The following is a 27,713-nucleotide window of genomic DNA, read 5'->3' as shown; positions in this document are numbered from 1 at the left end:
CTCAATGCTTCTGTTTATTTCAGTTTGGACTGCATTTCACTTTAGGGACAAAAAAGAAGTGCTAAAAAGAACAAATTCAGAAGCAAAAATACAATTCAAGAACGTGAAATTACATTTAAAGATAATGAATGCAGATACAAGCAGAACCTCATTTCAAATTTAAATAGGTTTATTTCTTAGCAAACTTTGATTCATCTTTTCAGGACTAAAACCTAAATTATAACACATCCTAGGGTTTACAGCCCACCTGCTGAAAGAACCAGACATAATACTGAGCTCGGCGTCTACTGATCACAGGACGACAAAATACCGTAAGGGTTGTAAAATTTATTTGTAATGAAATATAAACAGTGAAATTTCTATAAAACCACAAAAAAATCGTCAGTCGAAACTAATCGCCCCAAAAATGTGAACGGTGCTCCTCTCTCCGTCACTCTCCTCGCGTCTTGCGCGGCCGTTTTCCCACGACGGGCGGCGTGTTGTCGTCGCTCCCCCTGTTGCTGGCTGGTCGCTTTAGGGCCGAGGTCTTCTCTGCGGCTCTGTGGATAAACATGATGTGGAAAAACTACTTTTAGTTTCTTTTTGGGTTTTTTTAAGAAAACAAAAAGGACAAAATATGCAACACTTATGTAAAAATGCAAGGATAGAAGTTGTAAAGGTTTTAAATGGAGTCTTGAGCTCGTAAATCGATGTACAAAATAATTAATTCGGTTTGTGTTTCAAATCATGCCGTTGTCGTCCTTTGAGAGAAATCTGCTGGAAAGCGGTTTTGTGAGCACCCAGTGAGGAGAACTGAAATCACAATCATAAACTTGCACCATGTGACACAGATCATGCCAGCAAACTGACATTTTTAAGCCAATCACAATGTGATTACCTCGGGGTGTCGTTATTGAACTGTAAAAAAAAATAAAATAAAATAAAAAAATGCTAAATTATCTTTTGAGGTTCTACTTTACTTCCTTGTCCGCTGAGAGAGTGGAGCAGAAAGCACCGACACATCCGCCCTTTGTGTTGTCACTGTCAAAATTAATTTGGGTTATGAAGACAAATTGTAAAATTAAAGTCACACAGGCAGGAACTCTGAGCGCCGACTTTCGATGCTTTTAGCCATGGCCGCTGGAGAGAGGCGCCGGCTCCCTGCGACCCTGAACAGGAACAAGTCGGTGGAAAAAGGAAATAATAAAAGCTCTTAACAAGGGAAGCAAGTTGCCCATCTAAGATCATCTTGTGATGAAATGATGGAGCTGGAGCCATTTTGATCCATTTTTTAAAAATATGTGGGATCTCCTTCGATAAAGGGAGATGTCACGCTCAGAGTATGTGTTCTGTATGACTCTCAGCTACTACTGCTCACTGATTTATAGCTATTATGATGTTGGCAAACATTGATTATTTGTGGCGTCATCTTGAATTAGACAGAGATATTTTGCTAACAAACAAACAGGGTTGACTCCAACAGCTAACGTTTGAAGCAAAGAGCTTAAAGACGTTTTATTGATGTAAATCAAGAGACAAAACTACAGGAGTATGTTCGATGTACTGGGTTTTAAAAGCATAAATAGCAGCCTGAACATATTCAACTTGACCTTTTTGTTTCTGGTGAGACATCCTTCCTTTCCCCACCACACAGGTGTTCACTGATCACCCACATTTACGGCACATCAGCTTCTGAACAAAATCAATACCTCAAGACAATAAGCTATCATGTCTATTTGCTACGAGGCCCAGCAGAGTGTCCTGAAGCCGTAATAGCTGTAATTAAGGTTAACAGACAGCTGAAATTTGCTGCTTTCTTTCCAAAGCAAACTATTACAACAAAAGTTTAAAAAAAAAGAGTAACAAACATCACATAGTTTCATCACTTTTATTTTCTGAACAGGCATCTGCACACATGATTAGCTTAACAACCCAGTGGATTAGGTTTAACAAGCCCTCCAGTTTAATTACAATGCACATGACAAATGAAAACTATAAACACACTTTGCCTGCAACTGTCTCCAAGTAACAAGAAGATCACATTGTAATTAAAACTGAAGCCGTCCTCCTTGCTTTTACAAAACACACACACACAACTCTGCAGAGTGCGAGCAGAAAATGGAACCGGTGGGAGGATGCAAACGATGTCTAACGGCACGACGAGGCGTCACGCTGCTTAAGATAAAGAAAAACATTTGTTTTGTCTTGGCAGAGGTAAAAGTTGACACCTCTCCAGTAAAACATTACAGTGGGGTATGGGAATGCCTCCAAACAGACGGGAAAAATATAGGTTAAAGATAAGGATGTTCATAGGTGAAAATGAAAGAAAAAATATATACTTTACTCTTATTTTAGAGTAAATAAACTGTATTTACATTAATTCTAAAGGTCTGTAAGCCATGCATTTTGTACTGTTATCCTTCCTTTGTATAGTTTTCAAATATCCTGTCTGAATCTTTATATTTACTTCTTTTTCTCTGATAAACACCCATCTGTTGCCAGAGGACACATGTAGACCGGCCACTCAATACCTGTAAATGCACAGTTTTTCCTTTTTGTGCTGTTCAGCACATCGATATGTCTTGTTATTGTGAGGCCACTCGGGGTGGGCTCCGCACCTCTGGCTCTGGCTGTTAAGTTACAGCTCCATCACTGAACCGCCCTCGACTTTAACTGACAATCACCCTGATCTTCTTCACCATAAAGAAAAGCTCAGATAATGTGACTCAGAAAACCAAGACCGGTGTCTCGCACACATGGAACCACTTCCAGCGACGCACGGTGGACTCTCCTCGGCTGATTCCATTACAGATCTATGCTTCACCCTCCAGTCAGAAGTCATGTCCCAGCCTTTTTAGCGTGGATGTAAGGATGGGAAAGCAACATTCCTGGACTGGAATTTGAAGCAGAAGGACAGATACGGGTCGTAAAACGGATGGTGAGGCATCCAAGCTCGGTGAGTTACTGGTGAGCTCAAGTTAGAGGATGGAGATAAAACCACGTCTGATAAAAGAAAATTCCCTTTCATGCTTGTTCCAAAGACACCCTTTGCATCATTCTGTAAAACTGAGCAGGCATTCCTAGGCCTGATGCTTCTGATGTATTATGAGCTCATGGAGTGAAGTACTACATGGATGGAGTACTGGCTGATTTGAAGTTAGAGTCTTAATATCAAAAGAGGTCCTGTAGAAAGGTTATGAACAAATAATATCTTATGTTATATGTGTTTTTGACTGGAATGATGAGTTAACGGCTATTCTGAGCCGACCAAATCCAGAGTGGATTGCTGTCGTCCTTAAACGGCTCTAATCTCAGAATACTTCACGTAAACTCTGTTTTAGAAAATTTGACATTGCACTTCCACTGCAGCCTAGAGCACCCCTGACAAGAATATCATAATATTACTGCTGTAATAATCGTGTAATTCAAAATTAACAGTGGTGTTAACGTTTATAAAAGCCCATTTGCATGAAGTGCTGAGGCTGAAGTCATTTAAAGATGGCATCAATTCCCTTTGGTCTTGGCCCAATTGAATGAACCATTAGCTCATCAGTCCCCTCAGAAGTAAAGTTTTTCCTAATTGAGGTCATTCAAAAAGCGATCTGCAACAGGTAGAGCTGGGCAGTGGTTTATGAATATTTGACAAGTAAAAATACACAAAGTTGAATATTTTATGCGACTGTCGTTTTGAAAAAATGGCTGCCATTTTTTCCCTATCTCCACATGCTACTAACACTGCCATGAGGTGGCGGTAATGTGCCAAGTTGTTCCCCAACAAACACTTCACCCATCCATGTTCTGTCTCTGCTTCACGGATAGCTGGTGCCCATTTTCACCCTGCACAGGTCGCACAATCCATGACAGGTCCAATACAGAGACAAAAAGGACACGCTTATAATCATGCCCGCGCCCGCGCTCACAACTAAGGGTAATCTAGAGTCTCCAGTTAACAAAACCTGCATGTTTTTGAACTGCGGGAGGAAATCAGAGTACCTGCAGAAAACCTCAGAATTCACAGGGAGATAATGCAAACAAAGAAAGGGTGGGGTTATTTTATATGGATTTTTTTTTTTTTAAAGTTAAAAAGATCTTACTTTTACCAACAAATTTAAATAGCATTGCTAGCTTGAAACGCCCATTATTAAAAGGTAGAGCCTCACAAGGCTGCGACTGTCAGGAGCTAAGCAGGATGGACTCGTTTGGTGAACGGCGCTGACGAGGGAGTCTCCAAAGGGTCTTCAAATGTTCACATGGGTTTTCAGTTTCCTCATGTCTCACAGAGGCTCGCAATATTGTTGCTTCAATTACAAACATATTCAAAATGTTTGTGTGATGTAACAGGCATTTTAAACCCTTCTCAATTTAGTTTCTGTGAATTCAAGGACTCTAGAGCTGCATTTTAACACCTGCAGGGAGCTCTTCACAGCTACAGCCACAAAGGTTTAGATCTAAAAACCACTCTGTTAATAAACACTAATTATTTAAAAACTGGTCCAAACCTACCCAGTTTCCTTTCTAAAAAGCAGGCCGAGATGGGTTTGATGCACAAAACTGAGGACAGAATTTTGTGAGCCACGCACACAAAAATAGGCCGTCATCTTCAGAAATCTGGCTGCTCAAAACGCGGCTCGCTGGTCGCTTCAAACACTCAGAATCCAGTGAGGCTGCAATAAAAAAATTCTCTATTTTCTCAAAATTTCAAGTCGCCAGCTAGTCTCCAACAGTCTCAGTGACAACAGGTAAGATATTGTTTGTTCATAATTGTTTCCACAGAATCTCACGTCAAAAACTCAACTATTCATTAACAACAAGATAGTTGAAATATAAATAGATATACTGTCTTTAACAAACAGGGAAAACAGTAAGAGTGGAGATTATTTTTTAAAATCAACATTGTATTCCTGTCTGCAAAGTGCTGCAAAATTAAAAGCTTTTCATTATGGAGCACAGTATAATTTTTTATATAGTACGCAATGCATAAAACATCCAACATCAAACTGTTGTTTGTGCTTCACGTCGTCCACTCCATGTCAGCCGAGGTGCAAACAGCAGAGCGGCCGACCCAAAAGAAGACAGCGCGAGGGTAATATGAAGGCATGATTCAGTGTCTTAGATCGTGGTTCGCAAGTGAATGAGCTCCAGGTCGGTGCAGTTATTTATTTGTGTCCTATGGGGGGACGGAAGGAATGTGTGCTGCTTTTTTTATTGCACTGTCAAAGTCATTTGATCAAGATGACAGTATTCTAGTCAGAATATCAATGGCAAAAAATAACCTAAAAAGGAATACACAGAGGAGTCCTTTAGAAGATGGTATATGTTGATATAATCCAGCTAACTTGACACAACTATAATTTTCCCATCAAGAATCCTGAGTGGTTACAGTAGTTGCTGACACGACTACTTCTGCTGGTTTGAATTGGAAAACAGGAAGACGTCCAAAAATGGAAGCCTATCAAAATAATAATCGATAACGCGAACTCACAAACTATACGTAAAAGAAAAATCCTTCTTTTTCAGCATTTTCTTGACAAGAGCAACCTGTTATTATCCAGTGCAGGGGCTGAAGCTGGAGAGCTCCCTTTGGGAAAGTTCGAGTATGAAGCTGGGGATTTGCTGCGTCATTACTCTGTTAAACTCTTACTACAAACCCGCCGGAGCAGCCGGGGCAGCCGGGGCAGCCGCAGAGCAACGTGCATTCAATGGCCGAAGCGACTGAGATTAACACAAGGTTCTCTGAGATAATGAGGGTGGATTTGTCGTTTCTTGCTGCTGAGCTGCCAGCTGGGACTTGATCAACCTCGGGTCAGTTTGAGGACGGGGGCTTGATGGTGAAAGGTACAAAACAAAGTACGAGCCCAGGAACATTACTAATAATTCATCGTAAAGCATTCATAAATATGACACCCAAGAGAACATAGCCAGAGGGCACAGAGACGACCACCACTCAGCAAAGAGCCGTGCACATTTCCTGTGCATAACTTCACTGCATTTACCTTTGTATTCTTTAAACGCACTTTACACTAAATCTATCCACAAAAAAAGACATCTAAAAGAAAAAACTGTTTAGCCATGATCTTTACAGCTGCAGACAGATGTTCACATGCACTCACCATGACAAATGTATTAATTTCAGATTTTAGCATTTTATAATAATAGATAATTTTGACCATGTGTATGTTAGAGAAAATCAACAATAAATTCAAAACAGTGCACCCAGTTCCTGTTTTTAAAACCTAATCATGCTGATTATTGTTTAATAATTTTCAGAGTACAAGTAACTCATTAAATGCCTGAAAAGTTATGCCCCATGATGGGTGGATGTAAGCTTCTGACTGCATCTGCAGCGACACAAACTAATGACACCGCATCACATATATGTTTGCATGAACACCTAATCTGTTTATTAATCTGGGTTGGACTTTCTTATTGGAGTGTCTGATTTTTGTCATTTTATCCAGTATTTATGTATAATGACAGTACAGAGTTGTTATAGTAAAAACTACCCCACAGACCTGGAATCACCTTAAAAGGTATACATACAGTTCATATTAGTTCAGACACCTGCTAAACATCTACAAAAGTATTAAAAGAAAGCCTATTTTATTTTATAAGGGTTCTTCGTAAATTCAACAGGTTTATTTTATAAGGAGTATTTTATCAGTATCCACATGAATGTGATGTACAAGATTGTTTTTAACCGTTATCCTTTTCTTAGACTATATATATAATCTACTTCAAGGTTATTTTTAAACAATTTCTAATAATAGTTTCTGTAGAGTACAGGCAAAAAGGCAACAACTCGAATGAAAACAACAAAGTTAATCTTTTTTGTGTCATGCTAAAATGATACAAATAATATAAAACGGCAATATAAAGCGTATGAATCACTTTGTACGGCTGCAACAAGCAGCCGGCAGCTGCAGAAACATGAGTCAACAATACGACCGTTTGAAAAATGCCTCGAGTGAAATCCTGACCCACCTTTCTTTTTCTTTAGAAATCAGTCATAAAAGTAAAGAGCTTAAGTTTCAAGAGCCATCATACAGAACAAAATGTCATCTTTGTGGTGGCTTGGTGTGCGACTGGGAAAGGAATAATTGTAGAAGTAAAGATGACAGGACGGAGACAGTGATAAACTATGTTTTTCCACCTTATGAAGTAAATAAAGAGCCCAAGGAAAGCATCTAGTGGCGAAAGTGTGGAAAAAGTATACATGAAGAATTGTAACTACATAAATCACTTACTCAATGTTTATAGAAGACTCTGGCCCAAAAATGTCTGAAACCGAACTGAAAGAGGAGAAAAATGGAAAAGGAACAGAGTGAGAAGGATGAAACATTGTTTACAGAGTTTTATCTTCCACAGAATTTGCCATTTCAAAACAGAAAGGTAATGACTTGACTTGTGCCCAACTTATCTGCTGTTCGCAGTCGATGAATGATACCTGCTCTGTCAACCTCAGAAGGTTTTTCCAAAGCAGAAGGAAAACACATCCAGTGAACCTACTTATCAGTGGCAAAGCCCTGTTATCTACAAGATGAACAAACTGTCTAAAGGTGTTCTGACCCGAGATGTTATTTTAAAGGGAGTACATTTCTTTATATTTTTATTTAACTGGAAGCGTGAAATGACAGATTGTTCAATAAAAAAAACAAAAACAACATGAATTGTGAAATTGGATCAGAACGGAACCCAAGCTACCACAAAACATGCATTTAAAATTTAACATTTCATCTTTCTGTCAGTTCTTCCAAAGCTGCTGATTGAGACCGGAGGCGTCCTTCGGCGAGGACCGTCGTCGATGTGCGCAGCCAGAAATGTCGTGTCTGCAATCGGAGCGAGGCCGTCGTTACAAACGGGCTTTCAAGCTTCGGCCTGTAGCGCGGTAATGGCGACGGTGTTTGTAGTTTTCTTGCGACGCCTGAAGAAACGGGTGCTCTGTGACACGTTATCGCTTCATCTGCTTAAACTTTTTGTCGTGACATCAATGAGACATACAGAGCTGATGCTAAACTGAGAAGACAAGTTCGATTTGTTCTCCACAAGCTTTAGGGCATTCTCCGTACATTTACGTCAGATCAGTGTTTGCTGTTTGACAGACTCTTATAAAGCGATCAAACGGTGTGAAGAGGACTGTCAGATCATCGTTTTAATGCAGCTCCCGCTTAAAACCACAGACAAGAGGCAATCTATACTATTATTATTAGTGAAGTTAAAGAGCTTATTTACCTTTATGAGTTTTATCTACCTTTAATTTTGGCTTTTCAACTCAGATGAAATAACTGTATAACTTCCCTCTAACACTGTGCATGCATGATTGGAGGGGATTCACTAAAAAACATTATGAAGAAAAGGATATGTCAAAGGCCACGCTTTACACTCTCATTTTACTGATCGTCTGAATCATGACAGATCAATAGAAAATAGACATTTTACACTTGAATTAAACACTCACAAAAAAAGTTATGTGAACGTAGGGTAGTAGATTTATTATTTTGTGAAATTTTGAGATATTTTATGATTAAAAGGCAGACAAATTCAACATGCAGGACGCATCAGAACGCAGCGGCTGGTAAATCAGGAAGGGTTCCCCCCGTGTCCTGATGAGGTTCTGCCTTACCTGCTGATGGACACGTCACTTAAAGTAGGGCTGGATGACAGACCAATCTCTCCTACAGGCCGATCTTCGTCATCCTCTCCATCTTCCACTTTTATTTTTGTTTCTGCAGGTTGAACTGAAGGAGGGGAAAAACAAACACGGTCAAGTCGAACCTCCTGGCAGAAAGCTCGGCTGATAAAAAGGTTTTAGGCAAAAACAAAAAGCTAAAATCCAAACTAGGCAAAACGGAATAGGAAACATTTTGTCAACAAGACGACATTAGGCTTAATTGTCTGATACCTGAATGATATATCTTTCTTTCAGAAAGTGTCCTACCTGTAGAGTTTGACTCCTGAACATCGTTCTTCTCCTCAATAACTTCCTGTTTCACACGGGCCTGTCTCGTGCTCTCGATGCGACCTCTGACCTGCGCTATTAGCCGGGAGAAGTCGTTGCTGTGCTGCTTCCCTGTGGACACAACAACATACATGAGAAAAACATGCAATAAATAAATAAAACCAGTGTCAACTAATCTATGCAGGACTTGTCTTTCACCTTGATGCTATAATCCTGATGGAAGATGTGTTGTCATTACTGACCGCCACAGTGAAAGGCAGCCAATCGTGTGATTGCAAGTGTTTGTCTGTCTGTCAGCAAAATATCTCAAGATTCAGAGGACAGATTTAAACAAAACTCTGACCAAAGCAATCAATGAACGTACATCTACAACTGATGAACTTTTGACTTCAACCAGATTCAAGACGGTCGTCAGAGATAATCGACCTTAACAAAACCCAAAAATGACTAGAATGTAGTTGTTTTTCTAAATACCAAGCTAAAAATGAGATGTGGGAGTAGCTGAGACTTATCCTCAACACATTCTGACTTCGAACAGATTACACTTTTTATCTTTGTATGAAACTTTGGCAAGCAAGGCGGCGGACAATCTGCATTCCTTCAAAGAACGCTACTTTGATTAATATAATGAAAGAGGCTCAAGTGAGAGGATCACTGCCGAAAATGTCGATTTGATGGAGAGCTTTTAGTGTACGAATCGGCACAGAGCCGACCAACACAACGCACGTCGTAGAGCACTGACAATTTATAAATATTGTTTCAGAAAACTACTAATGCAGAATAAAGAATGAGGACTCATATTTCACTGTCAGACAACTTTATCTGTAATATATCAATTGAATAAGATTACTATTGATTTTTCTTCTTTTCAACCTTCAAATTATTAAAAAGACAGAAGAAAGAGAGAAAGTCTTTTTTTTTATATTAATATGATGGTGTTGATACAAGCTACAATATAAGCATTGACATTGTATTTTTTTTCCTAGTTAGTGGCATAGAATAAGCAATGACAGCATCTTCATTCTGCTGAGAAAACATCCAAAGGAAGTTTGGATGTTTGGCAGCAATTCAGCAGTAAATTGATGCAAATCTTGGTTCGCCGCATCAGGACAAAGAACCACGATGGTGAGGGAATAACTAGAATAAGATATATGCTCAAACATAGCAACTCGCATTAGTAAATCCATAAAGAATGCCACCGTCGGCAGATGAGAGGTAAACAAGTTCGGCATTGTTGCTGAAAGAAAAAAACAAAGGGAATGGAGTATTTTTACTTGAATGCACCTCTGTGTCTCACAGAGTGAGCTGATGCAGTTCAGGGATCTGTCAAGAATGCCTCCAGGACAGTTTCCAGGTGAATAATTTAAGTCATGTTTTTTTTCTTTTTTTTTCCAGGAAGAGATCCTGGGGCAGCCCTGTGACACACTGGAGAGATTATGTCTCACTGGCTGAAAAGCAGCACTCCCCCTTCCTGGAGGAACCTGAGGAGAAGCAGTTGTGGGCAGATCTACTTAGACTACCGTCCCCATCGACCATAAACCATAAACCAGACGACGAGGAGAAAGACTTTGTATATTTTCCTTAAATTTAAGCAGTAATATTATTAGCACTTGTTTTGAATATCTAAAATGTTTCCATTACGTTACAACATGTTTAGACAGACATGCCAATGACTTCCTAATATATTAAATAGAGCTAGGACAAATGATAAAGCAGCTCATGCTAACTCAAACATAGAAATGCTCGTGACAGCCGAGTTAAAAAGACGACTTCAGCTGTCTAAACTATTTATGAGTAACAAGTTATTGCCACGCATCAGTGGCATCTCCTTTCTCTAAGATCTTTCAATTTGGCCTTTTGGAGCTTCCATCAACGCACCAACGCCTGATGTGACGAGACAGCCCGTCTGAGGAACGACTGCTGAATGACCTTGACTTGGCCTTGACTCTTACGGGAGTTAGCTGTGGACAGGTGGGATGATCGAGTGACTGCCGATCCTGATAGGCAGGGACACGTGCCGTTAAAAGTCCCTTCAGACAGGATGACGACCCCACTACGCTCTCTACGACCTATTAGAACGTAGCTGGGTAGTTGACCCATCACGCTCTTTCATGCAAGAGAACCCAATACATGCCTGAAGACCTCAACATGACCCTTAAAAAGACCAACCACAGCCTGGCTATTTTTTTTTTTACATTATAGCGTGAAAGGGGCCTAAGCAACATAAGTCTTACAAAATTATAATCAAAATAAAAATATTCGGTGGGAAAAAGACTGTCAATTTAACATTTCGTCATTTATATCCCTATTTTTTCAAGCCTACTACATCCAGAAAAAACATTTCATAGAAATTATACTAAAAGTTCCTTTGAAACTGGTATTTTATTGCCTACATCCTTACCTGGAAGTGCACATTAAGGACTGAACGCTCTTACAGAGCAGAACCTCAAGGTTATTCCACGTAGCTATTCTGGGTTAAAAGAATAATTTCTGAATCAACAGCCGCCGACACTAAAAAAAAAAAAAAAGAACCGTCAAGAACGGGAAGAGGTTGCAAAGTCTCGGTGGATGCGGTGTTTGCGTGTGTACGTCGCGCGCTCACATTCCTATTTGCTCAGTCGCCATTCCCCACAGTGGCAGAGTGACTCATCCACATCCTCCTCTGATAAATCAAGAGGTTATCACGGCGGAGCAGCTATTTATAGAACCCACCTCCTGTGAGCCACATCCATTTCTCTACGCTTTAAAAGTTACCTTCTTCATAGTTATTTCCAACAAGCTTTTCATCCACATCAATATGACGTGAATTATGTCCTCCGGTGCTGCTGCTCTTGCTCAACCTGAGCCATGAGGGTAAAAACGGGAAGATTTCTGTCTTTCTCCATGCCTGCGTAATTGTCTTGTGATATATAAATAGTCGAGTATTCCTCAGGGTTACTAAAAAATGTGTTTTTGTGCCATGTGAATAAGGGGGTTCTAAAGAAGCACTTGTTTGTTATCAAAGTTGCACAATCAAAATGTAAAATCTGCAACGACACCGTCAGAAACGTCTCTCGATTCTTTTTTTTTTATTTTGAAAATCCAGCTTTTCAAAAAGAACAGATTAATTCCCCGCAACACTTATTCTAAACAGATCATCCTGCCATTCCTATAAAGCTCTCGAGAATAAAATAAACTAGAAAATTCTGTTCCCCCACTGAATGAGCTGCCTGCGAGAGCAGAAAATAAATTCATTGATCAGTCACAAAGGCTTCTGCTGTAGAAATAAGAAACTGTCAGCGATTGTCATTGAGAGACATTCGTTTCTGGAGCACGGGATGATTTCCAAGGTTTTTGTGGACCCAAACCCGTGTTATGCAGAGTTTTGTGAGAAATACCACAAAAAGTTTGATATTTTGAGATGATAGCTTCAATTGAGGGGTTCCTACTTTATTCGAAAGCAGACGAGAAATAAATCCACTTTTAAAAATTAAACACATTTCTGCAGGAAGAAGAAGAAAAAAAAAAAAGCAATGATGGAAAAATGGAAGCAGCACATCAATGCTTACCACCTGCGCCGCGTTCTCGAAAATAAACCCTGATCAGAAATAAGGTGCCGTTTTCAGTTCCGTGATTGTCACATAAAAGACCGTTTTCAAACAGGACCGCTTGTGCCAACACAAAAAAGAGGAACAAAACAAAAAGACAACAAAAAACGAAAATGTGTATTGAAAAAAACTGTTGAAATAAGAGGAAATCACCTTGTTTCCAGAAACTCTAAATAAAAGGAGGTGGTGTGGTAATGTTTGATTCTGACTGATGCTGAGGCACATTACTGCTGCATCTCTTGAACCGAGTCAACTCCACGATTTTAATCCATCTGACGCCAGGAGAAACGCTGCTCTGTGCTCAGCTCATTAAGGTGAGCCAGATTTATATTCCTGCCCAGTTTTTGTTTAAGATATAATTGCTTGTTTCTTAGTGTCTCGCCAAAACACTTCAGTTTGTTAGAGTCCATCCAAACTTTCACTGCAATGGCAGAATGTTGGCAAACGACCTTCGTAGCTTTTGATTTTTAGCGGTCAGATTAGGAGTTTGGACCAAACGGTGACGCTCTTTTTGAAAATTGGTCCAAACACCTGCTAACATTTGGCTCTTTGGATGTTTTTTGATGGTGTTTAGTCTGCAATCAGTCCCGCGCAAATAAACCTGCTGTAAGTTGCCCGTTTATTTACATTTTCATGCATTTATAGATCAGAACAGTCAACGTGGAGCAAATACTTGTGGACGAAACCACGAGTTTGACAGATTTTTACCTCCCTGTCAAACTGACACGAGCTCACTCCTGGTACTTTCTGCAGAGCTAACATCTGTGGCTGCTCGACATAATAAAAAAAGCCTAATCAGTTTAGAAAGTTGTGCTTTTCAGAAACTGTAATCCGGCGCGGCCTGGAGGACTGAGTGTAATGTCACCCACGTGTTGGCGGTAATGGGGGGGGGCTCCCGGATGTGTTTGTGGGAGAGAACAGAGGGTAAACACTCTGCAACCGGTAATAAAAAACAGTCAGCTCCAAGGAAAACGTGTTTAAACACGCTACTTTCTGTGTAAAAACAGAATCAGTCTCAGCACACTGAAGAGTCCAACGGAGAGAAAAAACAAAGCAACTTACTATAATTTGAATGCAGCTCCTCGATCTCCGTCTCAGACTGGTTCTTTGAGAAAACCATGACCTACAAGAGAATAAATTGAACACAAAAGTTGCTACGTTATTGTGAAGCTCATGTGCAATGTGTGCCTTTTATGAAAAAATAACCTCTCATACATTCCCCTGTTGTTTGGCCTTAACTTTTATAAAATGAAGCCCTCCCACAAAGAAACCACTTCCCCGTACAGACAGAACATCAGTAAACAATGGCGATAATTACGTACAGGTTTTGTTTTCCCCTGCAGCTGATGTCTCATCTTCTCATTGGCCTCCACCTCTTTAGCAATCACTTCAACTGTTGAAAGCAAAGAGAAAACAAAACCGAATTGAATGAATTATTCACAAGTTTTGAATCCTCGAGGTAGCTGTGCAAAACTGAGGTATTACAGAAGAGCAAAGAGAAGCTAAATTTGTTCAGGTCTCCAATCAAACAAAAAGGTTATTACAGTGAAGGTGAAACGAAATAAAATATCAAAGTTTTCATGTTTTTTTCTTTTAGTTAAACACCATTGTATTATAAAACCCTCCAGTGGACCATTTCTCTGATTTAAAACGTTAACGACTTGTTTTTAGAGTATTTGTGTCTAAATCCTGGAGTGGGGGGATTGTTTGGGAGGAGTCACCTCCTCGGTTGGTGACGTAGAAGCGGTGGCAGACCGCTGTAGGAAGTTACTGTCGCAGTGTTTGTCAGTAAAAATGAAAGCAGAAAAAGAAGCAAGTTTTGTTAACAAGACTTGAGTTATATTTTAGTCTGGAGCAATGCTGTCGGGATCTCGAGCCCCACATTTCACGAGACGAACCCCCCGAGCTTTACGGTGATGTCACAGAGTCTGCGAGGAGTTTCCTGACAGCAGGAGGCAGCAGGTGGAGGTCCGACAGGCGGTGGTTCTTCCACTGAAGGTTTGTATTTCAGGTTCTCCTCTTCAGAACGTTAACTCCACGGTCAGTCTACTTCTCACCAGGAGCTAAACTAACCTCATCCATCCAACCTTCTTGTCCTTCAGGAAGCTGAAGAACGACTCAGCTGTTGGAGTTTTGAGTCGGTTTAGATAATTAATTACAACAAACTGAACCATTTCACCCCCACACCGTCAGTATTTGCTACTTCCTGCCTTGTTGGCGTTCCTGTTTGGCCCTCGATACGTCACACTTCTGAGTGATCACAGAAAGTGTTAAAGAGACCAGAGTAATTTTTCAATCTTTAGTTACTAATTTTAAATGAGTGTAAATTTTTTAAAGTGCGAGCCTCTGAAAACAAGCCCTTTTTATGGCTCTCTTGTGATCTATATTAGCTTAAAAACACTTTTCATTTCACCTTTAAATCTGATAACTTCTTAGTGGTATTTGCTTCTTATTTCCTCAGCTGAGTTAATGAAAAATGCCAGAAAGAACGAAAAACAAAACTGTTTGACAGACAGTATTTTTGCACCAACAAAGTACTATTAGCCAAAGTTCCCCCACATCTTTAAATATTTGACATTTAGCTGTACCTCATGATGTGATCAGCAGACAAGGTGGAAAATATTCTGGGTTTTTATTCTCCCAACTCCATTTTTTATATAGCTGCTCAGAGATCATCATTCAGGGGAACAACACAGTGCAACTCAATAATTGTCTGCCAGCAGGAACTGTTAATGGTGCAGTTAAGCCCGTCTCAAACCTGTCAATGAGGGACGGCGTTTCGATGCATCATTTCGGCAAAGCCGCCAAACAATTCTGACTTTCACAAAGGCTGAAAACAAACACGTCACACGGACCTCTTCTATCATCGACACTCTGTTATTCGCAGCACTTCGTTGAAGCTTTTCAGCAATTAAAACCGCTTTTCTTTCGTTTACACACACTGAATTCTCTCACCCGATTTAGGATTCAGGGAGTCGCACTGGGAGTTGTATAAATGGACAAAATCCTGGTGTCTTTTGATCATCTGATCCCGAGAGCCCTGCACTGACAGATGGCAATCCTTCAACCTCCTCTTCAGCTCCTGGACTGACAGCAGGTTGTAGACCAACTTCGCCATCGGACGTCTGCTCTTGCTCTGAGAACTGAAACAGACAAGCAGACATTTAGGTTCGGTAAAAACGACAGTTGTGTATCTACGACACAGCTATTCCTGGATTTCTGTGTTCAGCTCTAGTACCAAACTTTGACTATTAAATGCAAAAGTTAGCTCCCACAAGCAGAGGACAAAAGATGAAAGTGAGGTCAATCAAATATCTCACTTTATGCACCAAAGCGTTACAAAAGAGTGGTTCCACAGAGCGAGACCATAAAGACATTAATGAATTAAAATGAAATGAATGGTTTGCATTTCTAAACAAACAGAACCACTGCAGTACAAATCATCAAGCACCCTGGGGAAACGACTCTCAAAGGCAATTTAAAAGGACCAGTCTTTTAAATAATGTCAAAGACCCCATTTTTATGCAGCAAACATCCAAAATTACGTCTGTGACATGACCACTTAGTAAATGCACTTTCAGTAAAAGGTGGATTTTACCCCCCCTTTACCTACAGAGAACAAAGAAAACAAAGCAGAAAAAGTGAAAGCTAAGTGAGCGTGCACCCAAACAAGGACAAGTTTGAAGTTAACAAGATTCTCATGTTAGTTGCCAAGACGTGACAATGACTGAAAGCGTGAAATCAATATCTCCACACACCAAAGGCAATATGACCAAAAATGTCACCACTTTCTCAAATATCACATTTTGGGTTTTTTTTTCCTCTCTCTCTCTCTCACATCAATCATGATGCTGACCTTTAATGTCTTCAATGAGGAAGAAAACATGATAACGTGTTTGGTGCAGCCAATAAACACGTTCAGCGCAACAAATCGTTGTTTCAAGTTGAACTAAATCAAATAAAGGTTTGATATTGTACCAAAAAAATGTATATATTTTATTATTAAAACAGGGAAAACTTCCACATTAACACCACTTTTTACTTGGCAGAATACAGTATGTTGCACAAAAAAAAAAAAACTGTCAGTCCGCATCGAGGTGATGACACAACCAGTGCGACCAGTCCGTTGCAGGATTGAGAAACTGCGCCAACGCGCTCCATGCCTGCCGTGGTTTAGTAATGAAAGAAGAGATCGAGCTGGGCTCGATTTGTGATTTCTGAACCATCAGAGGCAGCTTACAGGGGGGGTGGGGGGTGGGGGGGTTGTCTTTGCAACAACATCACAAAGCCATTTTCTGAAAGTGGCTTCAGACAGAGTCCCACTGTGAGGCACCGCAAGACCCCCACAAAAGGTCCGAGGTTCATACGCTGACAGATTAGACCACTTTATGAATCAAAAAGAGATAAAAACACATTTTACATACAGGATTTAATCTTGTGACTGATGTTGTGTATTGATAATAGTGTTACAGAATAACAAATGTTAGCTTTTATTAACCACTCACTGCTATGCTATACAATATTTATCACAGTTTTATTCACAAATGTTTAAAAACTTTGTTTACTCCAGAAGGATTTCCTAAGATAGGTTTGTGACAAATAAACAGAAACACCATCAGTTTTCTGTCTGGCAAGTCGATTTAGAGCGTCAGATCTCGATCAAAATGCAGAAAAAGAAAGCGTTGTTATTTCAGCGAGGAGTTCAAAGGTTATCCTACCTCCTCAGGCTGTCCTTCTTCTCCCCGCTGCTGAGACACGTGTCCAGATGCTTGTTGATAAAATGCTGCGCCACGCTCACAGAACACACGGGGCACTCAACTGGAGAGGGGAAAAAAAAAAAGATGCACATGAAGAAGTCGTTAGCATCTTAATCAACACTCAACACTAATCACCCACTTTCGGTTCTGGGAGTCGAGACTCATTACGCAGCCAGAGCGTACTCAATCAGAAAAACTTAAAACACAAATTGTATCCACAACAGGATTCTGATTAATGATGCGAAAGGAAATGATTAGCTGATCCCAGAACAACATAAAGCTCAGGTCTAAAAACAGCAACACCTGCTGACTAAATCCTTCCACTCAAGATCATCACATATAGGAATTCAATGTAAATAATTATAATTCGAATATTAAAAATAAAGTGTGGTGTTGGGAATTTTAGAGAAACTCTGCCATAAAAATGTTATGCAACTCAAACCATTTTCTACAGGTGAGTAATGTTGAATTTGCAGGCTCCTATTGCTCTTTGCAGCCTATAAATAACACCAGCAGTACCTACAGCTACAGCTCTAACTTGGCCTCGCCATTACTTTACCTTCCATTTAGGTTTAAGTGGTTTTAGAGGTCTCAGAGTGTTAAAAAGCAGCTAAATCGTCTGGGTGATGCGTTCGCCTTCACCTTTGATTATGGGCTTCGCATCTTTTGATGGCGACGAGGAGTGTGCCATCTCAAACCCAAGGCTCCGGCTGTGCGAGGCTGCGTCCTCCAGCTTCGCTGACGTCAGACCCCTCGTCGGCGTGTCCTCCACGTCAACGGGCTCTTCCTTCACCACCAACGAGACATGAGCGCCTCCTGGACGCGGCTCGGCGTCTCGCCCGCCCCCCCGCTGGACACCCTGTTGAGTTTCTTTACTGGGAGGCGATCTGTGCCTCTTCTGGAAAAAGTTACTTAAAATGGAGCTGCTGGATTTCTGGCCCCTCTCTCTGGGAGTTTTGCATTTGACAGCAGAAGCTGGGGTCTTCGGGGATATTGGAGGAGACTCAAAATTTACTTTTGACAACTGTTGTCTGGTGGGGGGGAAAAAAAAAAAAAGAAACAGCACAAAAACAAAAAGCATATGTGAGAGAAAAAGTTTAAACCGCACACAGTTTATGTAGGGTAACAGAGTAAAAATGTCCTCAAAAGACAGACTGAGCTCATTAAAATAAAAAGACTATAAGCGCCAATGACAGTAAAAGAGCACTTTAACGAAAAGCCCCCATCTGCTTCGTTATCCTGCTGCTTTCCGACTGAACTGAAACCAGGAGAAGCTTTGGCTACAGTCTTGGAAAAGTGGAAAGCAAACAAACTGCAGCTGGGCCATTGCTTGGCAATAAAGGGGAATCAATGAGGTGTGTGATGTCCTCCTTTCCATATTTAAAACTTATTTGTGCTCACTGTTCCCATTAGAGCTCGCACACGCGTGTGTGTGCCCAGAGATGCGCGTCAAGGTGGAAGTGATGTGGAAACAGCTCTTCTAGTGACAAAGTACTCCTGGTAGCATTCATCTGTAACGCTGCCGACACTCCAGGGTTTATATTCTACAAAACCATTTAGAAATGTCACAATAAGAGATGAGTTGCTAGACTAAAGTCTTCCTTCAAACCGGTCCCTGCAGTGATTTAGAATCTATTTAGTTTTAATGATAAATTCACTGTTACCCAACTGTGTTGTTACTCAACATTAAGCTGGATAATTCAGTTATAATATCACCTAATTTTGCATCCATGAGTAGCAAGTGTATTAAACCCAAGCTGAAAGAGTCAATCTGACATTATCTCAGGAAATTTGGGTTTTAACCTAATAACTAGGATTAAAAACAGGCATTTTTGTGCTCATTTGTTCCATTGAGACTGCTGTGGAGCTGTTCTTTTTGTAAGGAAATCCATCTTCTCGCTAAACCTCCACTAACTGCATTATCAAAACACAATTTATGTAAAAAGAAAGCTATTCAAAAGATAAAACTCAAAGGTAGACCTGTTACGGCTCGAAATCCTTCTAAGTCGAATCAAACGAGTTGGAGGCTGATCTAAAGATAGATTACACTTTTAATAGGACTGAATTCATAATTTATTATTCAGCAGCTGGAGGGAGACTCCTTAGAAAATATATATTATTTACACAGTCTGTAATGTTAAAAAAACAATTATTGCTTTATCTGGCAAAAATTATAACGTAGTTAACAAAAAACTACTTTGTTTTTTTAAAATAATCTAATATTTTCCTTCAATAGAGTGATTTGTGTGGGAATTAATGAATACATTTTATTTATAACATTACTAATTTATCAGACTTGGATGTTTTTTACTTAAACCTGATCAGAATAACTGAACTGAGTTTATGTAGATCATTCAGAATACCTTTAAAATAAAGTCAATTGTTTTTTTGCATAAGAATGTTTTTTAAGCAAACAAAGATTATGAGTAAAATGAAGTCATATGAAGAAATCACAGCTGAGAACAGTTCTTTTTTTGGCCCTTTCACCTGGTGGGTTCTGTTCCTCTTCCTCGGCTCGGAGCTCTTTTAATTTCGCAGGACGTTTTGGATGTGAACTGATGGATGGTCGGATTAACGGATGGAGCCAAATGGAGAACGCCAATTTTAGTCTCGCCATGAAGAGATGCGTTCACCTCATATTAGAACTCTGACAGGAGGTTTTTCACAGAGCGAGGAAGGAACCTGGGAGGATGCTTCGCGTTTGGAGGAGACGTGGACATAATGAAGACTTCGCAAACGTCAATGCATTTGTTTCATCTTTTTTTGTTGTTTAGGGTGAATTCAGAGCAAAAACCAAATGTACAAAAATTCTAAAAGGTTTAGGACAGAAACCAGCATTGCGTCTGTGGTAATTAAATATTTTAATTGCGATGTATGACATCCGTATCTTGGTGTGGAGGCTCAGCTCCTGCCAAAGTAAACTAATGCGAGCAGAAACTACACACTAAGTGCCAGCTGTGCCGATATAAAAATGCAGCCCTGTGATAACAGCTAATGGTTTGCTGCAGAAAGAGGCCTCTCGTTTAATAGCAGAAAATTAGTGCCAACTTCCAAAAGGTGCCTGACGCTGTGTTTTCACGCTTTAGAGACCCACGGGTCCGAAGCAGAAACTGTACAAAGCAACTGGGCAGTCGTTTAACACGCGCTCCCAAACACTCATCTACACACACCGGTTCCTAAGGCAGGCCAAAAGTAAAGAATAAGGAGAATTATGTGTTAAATTGAGATTAAAAGAAATCATGCACAACTAAAGCTGCATAAAACAAGTCAATTCCTACACGAAAACGACAACAATATAACAAAGTCCCACACGGGGAAGCTCTCCTCTCCCGTGCTCAGTGCTTGACAACAGGAAATTAAACAGTGGAGGAAAGAACAGCAGCATGAGCCACTTATTCATAAAGTGATGACAATCAGGGGCTCCACTCTGGGCACGGAGCGCACTCAGAGGGCTGATGATGCATGGTGATTGATGGAGGAGGCAAACACAGACGCTTATTGACTGATAACGCCATTTAACGTAAAATGAAGTTGGAATCTTAATTAAACGCCCAGCGTTCCTTGAAGGAATGCATATCACCCGCCTCAGTTTTTAAACTGAAAGGTTGGAGGACGGCGCCGTCTCCGTCAAACCTCAGAAATGGCGCCACCCCATGAGATAACACAGGGCTCGTTGGTACTTGGAGTACTGCACGTATTGAGGATGACTCTCAGCTACCACGACACCAGATTTAGCTCAGTGTTTGTCAAACTGACTGAGCTGTAACCATCTCTGTGTTGGCTAAGGCCGATTAGGTGCGGAGGCCATCTTGATTTGGGTTGACTCCAAAAGTTAAATCAGTTGTCGAGGTCCAGTGATGGCTTTCTGAGTTTCATTAAAAGCCGTCTGCTGGTTCATGAGATATTTTGCCAACTCTACAGACAAATGAGCGCACACACACACACAAACAAAAACATTATCGCCCTTTCCTCATTGGTGGCGGATGATAAAGAAACAATTCTGGTGACCAGATTGAGATTCACACACAATGAACTAAAAAGCTATTCTGTTCATAAATCCTTTTTCTTATCTAGTTTTTAAATATTTATTAGCACAAACTATAAGGTGCATTGAAACATTTACCATAAAGTGTTGTTCATATGTTAGTATTTAGATTGCAAAATTCAAGATATGAATTCTGCTGTGCTTTTCTGTTACGGTTTTAAACTTAAAACTGATGTGAAAAGTAAGAGTTTGTGACGATAAACTTGAAGAGAAAATGTAATGCTCGAGATGACCAACCTACTTCATCTCGATACTGTAAAGTACCCCTAGTTTATTTATCTCAACTTCATGTGAGGGGAGGCTTTTCTCTAAACAGAGTTAGACGTCACTGGAGCAACAACGTCCAACATCCCTCAGTCCCCGGCTCGGGACACTGCTACCCGTCTGTGGCTTCTTTTGGATTGAGACTGTAACCCTAAAGCTACAAAACACACAAATACGTGCAAAAGGACAATACTCCAAGAACTCGTCTGATGAAAACTAAATCCCTGTTTGATTTGCAGAAAATCTGTTAATCATAAATAGATTACTGAAAGGCAATTATAGAGTTGTGGATTTTTTTTTGTTTGTTTGTTTGTTTCCCCTCGAGTGCTGCTGGTGCGTTGAGGTAACGGAGGACATCTTGCCTCGTGGTCAGATGAAGATCTCCGGTCAATAACAGCATGATCCCATGACATCACCGCAGTAATCAGTTTTCTTCTCAGGTCTTAAGAGCATGAAAGTATAAATGAAAAAAAAAAAAAAGATATTGAAGCAACGCTTTTGTGTTCAGGCGTATTTCCTGATGGGTTTTTTTTTTTTTTTTCCTTGTCTCGCCGTAAAGCAGAAGCCTTCCACACACGGTCGTTCTACAACATTTAACAATAAAAACAGCTATATGAGCCGCCTTCATTCATTCACTGCTCCATAACTGTGTCTGTGAGACTGTAAGTCCCCCGAAAAGATGATGTTAAAAACACCGAGTCACACTTGCAGTAAAAGTCCTTCGTGTCTTACCTCGCAGCCTGGAAGCTTGCAACCAAGTCATCCAACAGACGGTTGTTCCTTAGGTCCTGTTCTGTCATTTGCTGAGAAATAAAAATAAAATAATGTATGAAAACAATTTCTAGAAAGTAAAACTAAAACCATATTTCACTATCTATTAATCCAGATCCATTTTATCCATTTATTATCTTTCCTACAAAATGTCAGATGCAGTTTTTAACCAACACCTAAAGGTCATTCAGTTATTTTTAGTGATATAAAACAGCAAAACATCAGGAAAATCATTGCATTAGTGAAGCGGAGACATGACAGTATTAAGAACATTTGCTTGATAAAATACTTTATTAGCTGATAAAAGAGTACTTGTTTAATTTTCTCAGTTTGTCGTCATTATTAGGTTAATAATTTTCACCATAAAGCAGACAGAACTACACCAAATCGTGCTCATACTTACTGTGTTGCAGACTGGACACTGCAGCTTATAGGAAAGAAACTTTCTGATGCACAGTGAGCAAACTGCAGAATGAAACACAAACAATTTATGTTCTACTTAATTCCACAGCGAACAGGTGTACAAGTTCTACATCAAAGTTGTTCTGTTTGTTTCTAATACTACTTATTTAAACCCCTTTTTACAAAACTTTTACTTGCTTTTTGCTCTCCAGATCGTGGGGAGCTGGTGTCTATCTACAACAGTCCCTGTTTGAGAGGTGGGGGACACCCTGGACAGGTCTCAAGTCCATCACAAGGACACACAGAGACAAACGACCACTCAGATTCTCATTCATACCTAAGGACAATTTAGAGTTGCCGATTAACCCAACATGCCTGTTTTTGGTCAGTATGAGGAAAACAGGAGTCTCTGGAGAGAACCCACACGTGCCGGGAAGCGAACCTGCGACCTTCTTGCGAGGTAACACCGCTAACCGCTGTTCCACCCTTTCATCTACTTTGTACAAAACACCTTCAGGACACGGCTGCAGCACCAATCAAGCGGCCATGTTTCACAATGATGTGAGCTTTCAGAAATGAAACCAGCAGAAAGAGAACTCCGTGATGTTGATGTGAAAAAAAGACTTAAAAAATAATTAAATTATGTTAGACATCTCCTATCCTATATCCTCAGACCGTCTGTCATCACTACACCCAGCCTCAAGCCGTAACGCTTGCTTACCCTTTCAGATAATTAACCGTTTCAGCTCTGTGACTACCTCGCTAGGTTGCTCAGGGGCACAACGGCAGCCATCTGGCCTCAGCCCGCTCCAACACCACCTCATTTCTACCTAGATAGGAAGGTGTCTCGGTCCCAGCTTGAAACGGTTTAGTGAAAGGGTTTTTTGACTGTACGGATAACCTTAAACTGCGTGCTTCAGCAGCAGCCCCATCATCACAGGATTAATGCACACATACAACAGCATACAACTCATTGTTTGCATTTCTCTAACACTAAGTCAAATGTTTTTGTAACAAAGCATAATCTATTCAAATTCGTGGTAGATAAACTGAATATCTTCCCAAAATTCTTACGCAAGTTTGGCGCAACAGATTAACGTACAGCTTCTGTAATTTGAGGACAATAAAAGACACGTGGAAGCTCAAGGAATGTTTCTTTGCAAAAAAAACAAGATGCCGAAGACGTGGATTAATCGGGATTTGTCTGGAAGCTCTCGTGCTCCTGTCCCCCACTGAGAGAGGCGCAGGACTCTTCCCGTCCCTCCGGACCCGTCTAACCGCTGACAAGGGGGCTGTGAAATAGTTACAGCCACAAAAAGACAGAGACGCTTGCGTTTTTAGGACTCGTTGCACTGCATTGACTCATTCAGACTAGGTGCAACATTAGCATTCAAAAGTGTTTTTCACCTTTCAAGTCTGGAAAGAAGTTCACATAAAAAATAATCATTTATGAAAACAACTTCATTAAGATTTATATAAATACACAAAGGGAAAGAATATTAATAATGCATATGAATGTTTTTACACTCACTGTGTAACCTCTTAAACTTGTTTCCTTCTGTATTTGATATAAGTTTTAAGATTTTAAAGGACACTTGAGTTTGTCTGACAGCCCGGCTCTTACCAGTGTGATGTATGATGTAAGAGTAGAACTAATCATGTAATTTATGATGTAAATGTAATATTCGTGTCATATGGAGACAATTTCCATGTATGTTTTTCTTTTAATTTTAATGTATGTTGTAGAAAAACAACAACGCAACGTTCTTTTTTCTTTATGAGTTTTATCATCTCAAAAAGATGTCAGCTGGAAGCTGGACCGCTGTAAAGGTCAATTAAATGTTTCACAACGTAATTCTCTCAAAGACTTATGCTTTTATACTAGAAAATTCCAAACAAATTAGAAAAGGACTACTGTGAATCAAATTTTTTTGTTGTTTTTTTGGGGGGGGGACAAAAAAAGAGAAAAGAGAAGAGGCTGTGTTTTAATTCACCCCCCAACCTCTGCAGAAAAACCCATCTAGGAGTGCAGGAGAGCGCTGTGGTGCTCCCAGCGTTTCAGGGAATTTTATCACCTGAGTGAAATACATTTTACTGCTCTTTGAAACGTACAGCAAATGGACTTTTGATGAAGCAGCCGCCTCTCCCCGACTCGCTTCTATTTACACAAACTTTGATAGATTCAGCTTGAACTTTTAGTCGATTACCGAGGGACGGGCAGTTTCAGCCGTCCCGCCAGGATTTTTCTAGAAGCTGCTTAGTCGCGTCAAACGGTTGTTATGAAACTCAGAGACCAGAGCCTGACAAAATGTTGACTTCCACGTGGCAATCAGAAGAAGCGAGCAGGACAATTCTTTTGTCAAACTCCTGCGTCTTCTTCCTTGTCCTAAAACTGAGCCAGCCTCCCTGCATATTTAAACACTCATTGGGACAGCGCTTCCTGCTGCTGCTTTAAAATGGATTTAACCAGCTTTCTGAATGACTCAGCTCAATCATGCATGCCGATACAAGTCACTCAGTGATCTTTCCTTTGCAAAAAACTTTTCCTAAAGTTCTACTGAGAGTAGTTGGCATCACAGCTATTCTAAAAAAAATTTAAAAAAATTTAAAAAAAAGAAACTGCTGCGCTTGTTACTTACAATTGTGTGAGCACTTAGTCATCATTGTAATGTTGAGGAAGTCGAAGCAAATCGGACACCGAAGCAGAGTATCAACATCCTGCAGAGGAAAAACACAGAAACGTTACATAAGGTCTAAAACTTACGCTGTCATAACAGAGGGGTAAAGTGTCTTTAACAGCAACAACCGTGTGATGATAAACGTTGTGATGAATGATTACGTAAATGTCTGAAAAGACTGTTCAAATAGTTTCCAAACAGCTGCACACAACCAACACGTCATATTTTCAGCACTATTTTTGTCTTCTCTTCTGCTGGTATTTAATGTCAGCTACTGTTGACCGGTTCAGTTCAATGCAGGAAGGGGATTGTTGAAGATAATAATTAATTAAATTGAAAATGATCACACATTGGTTATAATTAGGATGTGTTAAAGAGGCGCATTTTATTAACAGTTATTGATCAAACAGAATAAAATACTGTTAGCAATAATAGATAAATCATTAAAAGCAAAACTGTAAAATATTATTTACCCTATCTGATCATGTTTTCTTAGAATAATCATTGTAAAATAAACATCTAATATTAAACAGCACATTATTTACTGTCCCAATGTCCTTACATCTTCCTCAAAGTCAGTTTTCTAGCCTTTCTAAGGAAATTTTAAGCTTTTCCAGCACCTTTTGTGACAACAGCCAACACGATCTAAAATAACTCATATAAAAGAAAGATGAGAATTTGACTTCCTCATCAAATCAGACACCATTTAGTTGTATGACATTATGTACAGAAAGTTGAGAAATAAAAGCAATTATGTCCATTATAAATGGTCTTTTGTTGAAAATGTAAGATATAACTACCATAGTTTAGTCCAGAATGCTGATGCATGTCTTTTAACGGGTATTAAAAAGGCATAAGCACATCACAAACATATGCATGTCCTGTTTCATATTGATGTTAAGATTCTTTTACTTACTTTTAAAGTTTTAAATGGTTTGGCACCCAGCTATTTACCCAAGCCACTCGACTCAGAAAACCCCAAAAGTCCACTGAGGTCAGATGCTCTTCGTGCAGCAAAGGTCAAAGTAAAAACAACGAGGGACTCTCTGTGTTTTGCAGAAAGAGGCAGCCCTCCATACTCTGGAACAACCTGCTGCTTGAGATTCACACTGCAGAGTTTATACCAGAAGCTGCTGAAGTTTATTGCTGGTTGAGGAAAATAACCACCCAAAATGATAACACAAACAGCCGAAACAACCTTCATACTATATTTGTTTAGTCATTTAGGACTGCTTTTTTTATTCTTTGTGACAGTAACTGTAATAACATGTCATTAACAATATTTTTTTATTATTTATTATGATTTCTGGAGATCATTTAGAGCATTTTGATAACTTAAGTGGAGGACTGACCCCATCTTTGGGAACCAAAGACCGGCTTATTTATGTTGGCTTTTATAATTCAAGTTCTGTCCCATCAGGCCTTTAATGTTGTGGTGTTTTATTGTTTTAGCTTGGCTTTGAAGCATTTGGTTTGCTCGCATATTTCATTTATTGTATTTCCTTTATTGATCTGTGAGGTTTGTTCCTTCCTGTTTTGTTTTTAACTTGTAAAACACTTTAGTCAAACTTGTTGACAAACTGACTGTGACATTGTCTTTAAGAAAGGTAATTAATCAGTTTGAGTGGTTACAAAGCAGAAAAACCCAAATAGAAACAGGAAATATTGTCAATCTAAAACCACAACTATTAAATCAGAACAGTCTACTTCAACATCAGAGTAATTGTCTAAAATAAAAGCACTTTATGAACCTTTTAAGCAGCTTTAAAGTTTTCCAGCAACCTTTTCCTGTTTAAATATGTTAGAAGTACGTTTAAAAAGATTCAAATGAAGGGTGGACTACATGTAGACAGAACTGTAGTTTGTTATCAGCTATAAATGTTATTATTGTTCATGTTTTGTAGCTCAAATCACAGCTTTGTTTGCTACCTTAGGTAAGGTCACACACAAAAACAAAACGCCTGAAGACCAGATAGTTACAGCCCAAACACCTAAACTGAGATTTTTTTTTTACTTCTATAAAGGCTTTTATAATCATTACATTAGCTCTTAGCTGCGAGCTAAGTTTGTAATCAAAACAAAGACGGTCCATTTCAACAGAAACATGGCGATAACTTACTTTCAGACACGCCAGGCTCGGTGGTAAATCCTCTTCGATTTGATGGGCCATAGCTAGGAGACAAAGAGCAGAAATCTGAGAAAGTTTATTGCACTTCTCTCGGCTCTGTGTTCAGAGCTATCCCGCTCGAAAGGATGCAAACTGATGTCAATTTA

The 27,713-nt window shown here is 39.8% G+C and overlaps 1 protein-coding gene across 2 annotated transcripts; it reads right to left on the bottom strand.

The window, feature by feature from the left end:
* rad18 (RAD18 E3 ubiquitin protein ligase) lies at positions 1-27,713 on the bottom strand. 2 transcript variants are annotated; one of them, XM_017415646.3, is made up of 13 exons: positions 27,559-27,711; positions 25,401-25,479; positions 22,763-22,824; positions 22,321-22,391; positions 17,922-18,310; positions 17,241-17,340; positions 15,478-15,665; positions 13,845-13,915; positions 13,585-13,645; positions 8,915-9,046; positions 8,600-8,714; positions 7,224-7,268; positions 1-539 (listed from the first exon to the last, which is right to left on the bottom strand). In XM_017415646.3, the coding sequence occupies exons 1-13, from the start codon at positions 27,607-27,609 to the stop codon at positions 431-433; spliced, it is 1,473 nt and encodes a 490-aa protein (XP_017271135.1). In that variant the 5' UTR covers positions 27,610-27,711; the 3' UTR covers positions 1-430. The 2 variants fall into 2 exon arrangements, with proteins under 2 accessions (XP_017271135.1, XP_037831367.1); XM_037975439.1 differs by lacking the exon at positions 7,224-7,268 and having other exon boundaries at positions 27,559-27,713.

The sequence above is a fragment of the Kryptolebias marmoratus genome, linkage group LG4, assembly GCF_001649575.2.
Source record: "Kryptolebias marmoratus isolate JLee-2015 linkage group LG4, ASM164957v2, whole genome shotgun sequence".
Taxonomy (NCBI): domain Eukaryota; kingdom Metazoa; phylum Chordata; class Actinopteri; order Cyprinodontiformes; family Rivulidae; genus Kryptolebias; species Kryptolebias marmoratus.
The sequence above is the reverse complement of the archived record's forward strand: the minus strand, read 5'-3'. Positions and strand labels throughout refer to the sequence as shown.

Bases quoted from the DNA above. Each gene is read 5' to 3' on its own strand.
- rad18 (XM_017415646.3), bottom strand. From the start codon at position 27,609: ATGGCCCATCAAATCGAAGAGGATTTACCACCGAGCCTGGCGTGTCTG. The intron at 13,916-15,477 runs GTGAGAGAATTC...TGCTTTCAACAG, and splicing joins CTCCCTGAATCCTAAATCGG to TTGAAGTGATTGCTAAAGAG. The intron at 13,646-13,844 runs GTACGTAATTAT...ATTCTCTTGTAG, and splicing joins TGCAGGGGAAAACAAAACCT to GTCATGGTTTTCTCAAAGAA.